This window comes from Apium graveolens, chromosome 6 (assembly GCF_009905375.1).
Source record: "Apium graveolens cultivar Ventura chromosome 6, ASM990537v1, whole genome shotgun sequence".
Classification (NCBI taxonomy): Eukaryota; Viridiplantae; Streptophyta; class Magnoliopsida; order Apiales; family Apiaceae; genus Apium; species Apium graveolens.
This window is the reverse complement of record NC_133652.1, coordinates 167,521,743-167,529,047: the sequence shown is the minus strand read 5'-3', so window position 1 is coordinate 167,529,047 and position 7,305 is coordinate 167,521,743. Positions and strand designations below refer to the sequence as shown.

Here is a 7,305-nt window from a genome sequence, read left to right as displayed (position 1 = left end):
CATGTATTATTAAACACATCATAGCATGTAGGTACATTAGAGCTAAAGCATTTTATATATTGCATCTCCCAAGAAAAATTGTATCTTGCAAAAGACTAATGTATTAAAGTGTAATTATTATGACATGTATTACACACTAAGGTATGATGAGCATTCTTACATCATCAACTAGAAAATCTAAATGTGGGATCTTTTACTTAAAAACATAAATATAGAAGATGAAGAGTCTATTTGGCCTCACTGTTACACATGCATGGATTCAATTTGATGATAATTGCATTAACTATATTTATAACTATTAATACAACTTGTTCATTATCTCATCTACATACCTCTTCACACTGTTCTTACTCTATCATATTATCAATTTCATACAACTCCCATTTCTGAGAAGAGTAGTAAATAGAACAATGTAAAATCTTCAATCGGACATTATCAGTTTGATATTTTCTTACATTATCATCCAGGTAGACGATTTCAGCAGTTTTGCAAGACTCTTAATGGCTTGGCTAAATAGGCAAACCTCTCTGAGAATCAAGGAAGTGTTGGACAAGATGGATTGGGAGGCACTGTATCAGTTTCATCATAATCAATTCGAGGTTATACGTGATCGTTTTCATGGTTTCATAGCTTTTGCAGTTCGTAACAATGTTGATCAAGCGATGTTCTATAACTCAGTTTGAAATCTATTTCTGAGGCAAAATGTTGATCACCATCTCGCAGTCTTGGCTCATATATCAAGTAATAATTTTCCATCTTTGTTTGGCTATGTTTTCTTTAAAGCTATATTTAGAGGTCTTGCAAGAAGTCAGACATGCCAGGAGATGTTTGAATTGCTCAATAGAACTGACATGAGGTCGAAACTGATAGAAATTTTTAGGTTATTTGAAGAGATGTATGCTTACATTACAGACAAATAGTATCTTTTGCTTGTATATAAGTTTTTCCCAAATGCACGAAATTTAGACCCAATGTACCAGCTAGATGGTTATCCTTATGGAGAAGAATTATGGTTATCCCTCTGCGATAGGACTGTTGAGCCTGACTTTCATGTTGATGGTGAATTATACAACAAAAGTTTGAACATGTCTCATCTGTGGAACACTAAGTGTGAGCATTGTGATACTCAACTCATCCTGTACAGGATTCTCCTAAGTAGTTTAAGTGATTAAGCTTCTTAAATATTCTCCTACATTGCATGTGTTTTAAAGTACAATGCAAGGACTTGTTATGGTTTTTTGTCATTTTGAACTATTGTTGTGAATTTTCAAGGCCTATTGTAGGAGCATTGAACAACTGACTTATTGCATTTCAATTTACATGTTCTTTTAGTTTTATTATTAATCATATTCGATAAGAGAAGTAGTTAACAAACAAGTATACCAATGTTAAAGGCACCTTATTCTTTCTTAGTAGCACCATATGATGAGAATTCATGAGGTAAACAATTTAATACCATCCCGCTCTTCCTTCAATCTGTAAATGTAGAATATTTCCAAGACTAACTATATATTTTAGTACAATTTATAGTTTGTAAAATTGTAATCATGTAACCTGCTTCAATTCTCCCCATATATCTTTGCATGATTGGCTTTATAGTAACCATTCATTTAGTATACAGTTATTAATCTTAGGCCTCATGTTCCACATAAATTTTATTCCAAACTGCTCAGAGTAATCATTAAGAACTTCCACCATGTCATACAATCATACTTATGTCTTACCTCCACCGGAGTTGTGTTGTCCAATGTTGTTGACAAGTTCCAATATACTGCACATAGGTCTCCCTTTTTTCGATAAATCCTAACATATCCCCCATTGCCAGCCTTCTCCAATCTCAAATGATTTGAAAAAATATTAACTTGATCAAGAATGCATGTGTTCATTACTCTGAAATGTCCACAAGATGTATTAAACCCTGATTTTATCCAATTCTTTAGTCCAAATTTATTATCAGTTTTGGAGCTCAGGTAGCTGAAAAATGGTTGCATCGATATCACTTTTTGTATCAACATTACAACAAAGGCATGTCATCTTCTTCATCATACAATTCCCATACATGCTTTGGTTGGATGCACTCTTCTAATATATCCTTAGCAAAATCATGGAAGTCTGAGTATAGGACTGATATTGGTACTAACTAAACTTTCTTGATCGTTTGTTGTTGAAGCGGCCTCTATTTAATTATACCGACCATTCTTTTAAGCAATAATTCATGATAGTTAATCCTTCATTTTGTATATTTTGATTACTACACTTCATATTATAGTAGCACTTTATTAATACTAAACTTGACCATCAATATCATGTTTTTGTCATCACGGTACAATTTAGGCATTGACATTATGCACTATTGGAGTTCTTATAATCGTCATTTTCTTAAGGCATAAATTTTATAAACGAAGATAAGACTCACATTGATTTTATGTTTTAATGAAAACAATAGGTTCCTGTAGTTTTCTTTTAAAATGTCGATTAATCCTCACATTGATTTGAGATTTTTAATCCATCAATAGGTTCCTGTAGGTTTCTTAAAATGGATGATTTATGTTTTTTGTTTCATGTTTAATATTCTTTATATGTTTTTTTTATCGTAGGTAACCCGCAGTCGCTACCCTTCGGGTGCGCACTGGGTAAACCCTACGAGCCCGTGAGATTCGAACCTGTGACCAAGAGGATAGTTTTCCTCTCTTTAACCAACTGAGCCAACCCTTGTGGGCATATTCATATTCTTTATATGTTAGTTAATATAATTAAGAGTTCACTATCTCTGAATACGATATACCAATTAGTTTAATTTATATAACACTTGACATTTAAAAAATTATTGGATAACAATATTGCGTAGCGCGGGCAAAAGTCCCTAGCAGCTTTAAAAGTGAGTAGTTTGGTCAATTTTTCACATAATCTATCTCAATTTGATTTAACATATATGCACTAGTTCAAAAGAATTATAAAAAATTTAAATATAACCAAATCTTTAATTTTGTTTTTGGTTTTACATTAGTTGATGAAAATTCTTGTTAAAATTTTAATTTATAAATTATTGTTTATCAAACACATTATTAACTAATAAATAACTTATATATAAAATTATCCAAATATCTTAATAAATGCCCAAATAATTTATAAGTTACCCATCTCAATTTAAGGGCAAAATAAACCACCATTAAAAAAAGACTTCTAAAAGTTATTGTCGCAACTTTAAAAGAAAAAAAGTAGTTGTCACAATGATATAATTCCGTCAAGTCTGCAAATATATGCTGCTGTAGGGGCGGGGCAACTGGCAGCAGATCTAACAAAACTAAATTGAGAATATTGATGCGTTCGGTGCAAAGATCACGAGTTGTATAGCAAGAGGAGTTTGGAAGTCTGCTGCTAGCCTCCATACTCGTATAGTTGACCCAGAACCTTTTGAATGATCCCTTGCACTTCATCATTTCTCGTATAGTAGGCTATTAGCGTTGAGAATTTCTGAACCACAACTAGCAGGCAGCTGTACTAGCCTCATATGTCTCTACATCCCATATCAACCATAAAAACAGCATACAAGATTAGTAACTCATACCTTTTCAAGTAGGTGGATACTTCCATCAATCTCTGTTTTCCTCCAGTTCTATAGTACTATACTATATAAAATGTGAAATATTTCGGAACAGCAAAATCTCTTCCATTGTCAATTTACCGCATGCAATACAATGTCATGGCATGTGCTCTTTTGGGAATATTTATGTAGCATTTTATGATTTGACTTCAGTCAGTTGAAAACATTGCACTCCTGAGTCCTGAGTCCCGAAAAAAAGTGGAGTTTCTTTCTTGGAAGAAATATAGTAGGACTATTTCACGGATTGCAGGTGGTCTAAGAGTCCAAGACACAAACTGCCATCCACCTCCCTGAGAAGTCAGAACATCACAGTATCTAGTAATCTACTGGAGTACTAAACTCTTCAATTTTATTTGCAATTTACTTGTTTCTAAATTCTTATAAATTGCGCCCAGGCCCAAGAAACCAATCTTATAGTTGGAAGAACTATAAGAATTTTCTACTGCATTAAAGGTTCAAAAAGTACATGTAAAAATTTGGAAGAACTTATATTTAGAGTAGTAAAGCAACATACTAGAGTATGGTAACAATAACACAAGTCTAAGCTCTATTCACATGTCAGGCAACAAACTTTAAACACCGTGTATCATTGTGTATATTTTGACAGCGAGTGGAACAAAACCGCGTTCCACACCGTACACATGTATAATTGGAAGAGAATCCGCAAACTGTGCAAAAATGTCGGCGGGCTACAGAGCTTGGAGGTCCAACAGCTGCTCTCAAGTAGGTGGGTACATGACAAGGCAAAGATTCTAGGTTTGCCTGATCAAAATCAAAATTATTGACCAAACACAAATTAGAGCATGCCATCTAAGAGGGCAAATACACAAATATTGTACCTCATGCAAGAGTTCATGAAATGTTCGTGGTGCTTTCTTAGCATTCTCTAGTGCTTTTGCTTGTCGAGTTTTGCGTTTTGTGCTCTTTGATTGCTTCTTTTGGAATACTGCAGTAAAAGCATAAATCATAATCAAAGAAATTAACAGAAAGAATTGGACATGGCATTTTCTCCCACTTATCCTTCCATGTCCACCCAAATCTTCTCTATAAGTTTTTTGATTTTAATATATCTATGTTTTTCACCTTAAAATTATAAAGGTCTAGTTCGTTTGTTTTTTCACTCTTAATATTTTTGACCTTGTGACAATATTCTACCACAAGTAGTATATTAGTATGGCATACCATCTCACATATTTCAAGATCCTGCACCATCTACAATATGTTTCCCTTATCAAAAGTCACTTTGTTACATAGACCCACTTTAATTAACAAAAAATTTCATTTATTAATGTTAACATACAATGAAAAATCATGAGATTTTTCCTTTTTTTTAAAAAGAAAACATATCTAATTATCAGAATGCAAGAAATATTAGTTGTGTATATATTAGTTACTATTACTAATCATGATCAAAATATTGCTAAAATTGAAAAGCAATGTGTACTATTGAATTACATAGGGCTCGTCTGGTTCAATGTAACCCAACACAGTAACTCACACTTCCTCGGAACTTCTTAAAATCCCGTATTTGGTTTCCGTAATTTTTTGATTTAGCTAAGTAACTCAAAGTTCCATGATACTTCTAGTTCCTACAAAACACTGTAACCTAGTTACTTAGCTGATACGTGATTTTCCTGAGTTACGTAGTTGTTGCATATTCATAATTTTTATAACTGGTATCATATATCAATTATCAAAACTCTTATTTTATAAAATAAATAAAAATTTGTATATTTGGATTAAGTGTTAAAATAAATTAATTTCAATTTAAAATCTATGCATCTTATCATATTCTACATATGTAAGTATAAATTTAAATTATTTTTAGTTTTAATTTAACATTATATATATTATTTTATATTAATAATTTCATTATATATCTTTGTTTGTCTTTAAATTAGTATATATATCGTATCTTATTTACTATCTTATTTTAAGTTTAATTGCTACATAAAAATTCATATTCTTTTATTTTACTATTATTATTTATAATTAAATTGATTTGTCATTCAATAAGTAAATTAGTTTTATTATTTTAAATAAATAATAATCAATAATATAGCTTAAGACAGTAAGTCATATTAAAAAGAATAAAGTAACCATGAATCAGGTATTTACAAACCAAACACAGATTTTTTCTACTTTTCACAGTAACTAGTACACTGTAACTAGATTTCATGGAATTTCAAGTTACCGCTTAATTATAAAACCCCTGAAACAAACGAGGCCATAGTTTGTACTAGCTAGAGCCTAGAATGTAATGAAAGATTTTTACCATGACATTTAATTGTTAAAACTCACTTCAACCTACTGTAGTTACTAGCATCAAAACTTCAACCTAAACTTCAGCCACACACTACACTAAGTTATAAATGTAAGTCTCTGGAGTTTGAGTGTAAGATGAATTGGTACAGGAGCCCAGGCATGATTAATATCTTTTTTTTGTTCCTCCAATTCTAGTCTAAAATATAAGATATATATAAAAACCAATATGAAATCATGTGTTCCTCGAAAGGCAAACGTTACACTCAATAATAATATTAACATCCCAAAGGAAATAAAAAGGTTAGTGACATGAATATACTCCAAATCTTTATGACAGAAAAAACAGAGACTCTATTAACAACAAAAAAAGAAATACAAAATTAGGAAAATGACCTTGTTCATCGTCATCATCAAGAGAAGCATCAGAATCATCGTTAACTTCAACCGTTTCCAATCCAGGATTATCATTTTCCAGCGCTTCCAGACGGGCAAGAACTGCCTACATACCAATTTCATAACATCAGTTAATTTTTTGAAATAAAATGTGCTCCCTAATACACAGTTATCTGCGCTAATTTACATTGGACATTTTCTATCTACTTAAATATAAACAAGTTGCTAATAAAAAAAACATAATAAACACACAAAGATTCTTTATATACGAGTAGAATGAGGAACCTGGGTTCGATTATCGTTGCTAGCAAGAGCGGCAACCATTTTCGGAGCAACCCGACGAGTTCGGGTCGACATTCGACGAACTGAAGTGGATGTATCTCCATCCATCGTGTCTGCACATAAAATTCAAACAAATTAAATGAAAAGACAACGCCTTTGTGTGAATTTCAATTCAAGAGATTTCACCACCTTTTCCAAGAAAAACTGGAATTTGGGGATGGGTCGACTTTTGGATCCCTAATTATGGTAAAACCCAAGTGACTACACCATACGCATTTTTCTTCCTGCTTTTATTCACAATATGCTATGAGCCGGTATGGTGTAATTTTGAACTTTAAACTATTATCAATTTTGATAATTTTATTGTTAATTATATTAAGTTATAACTAAATACTGAAAAATATAAATAAAATATTTAAAGTATACATATTGTCATTATTTTTTCGGCTAAATAATAAAATTATTAAAACAATATTTTTTTTCAATTTTTGAATATAAACTATTTTCTAAATTTGAAAGGAATTTTTTATTTATCAAACAATTTTTTCACTTAATATTAAAATATTATATATGATCAATATTGTTATAGGTCTATATTCCTCGACATGCCAAATTAGAAATACCCATCATCTGAGGAGGTTTAGATCTATCCCGAATTTAAAAATGGAGAAAAGAGAAAACAAGATAAAAGAGAAATTTTAATTATTTTTTTTCGAAATGTACTCCCGAGTTTATGCAACTAAGGAGAGAAACGATATAAA

The 7,305-nt window shown here is 31.4% G+C and overlaps 1 protein-coding gene across 1 annotated transcript; it reads right to left on the bottom strand.

Moving 5' to 3' along the window:
• Positions 1 to 4,031: 4,031 nt before the first annotated feature.
• On the bottom strand, positions 4,032 to 6,862 carry LOC141663774 (SWR1 complex subunit 6). Its single transcript, XM_074469589.1, has 5 exons — positions 6,734 to 6,862; positions 6,548 to 6,657; positions 6,263 to 6,368; positions 4,444 to 4,550; positions 4,032 to 4,366 (listed from the first exon to the last, which is right to left on the bottom strand). The coding sequence occupies exons 2-5, from the start codon at positions 6,650 to 6,652 to the stop codon at positions 4,163 to 4,165; spliced, it is 522 nt and encodes a 173-aa protein (XP_074325690.1). The 5' UTR covers positions 6,653 to 6,657; positions 6,734 to 6,862; the 3' UTR covers positions 4,032 to 4,162.
• Between the last annotated feature and the right edge of the window lie 443 nt (positions 6,863 to 7,305).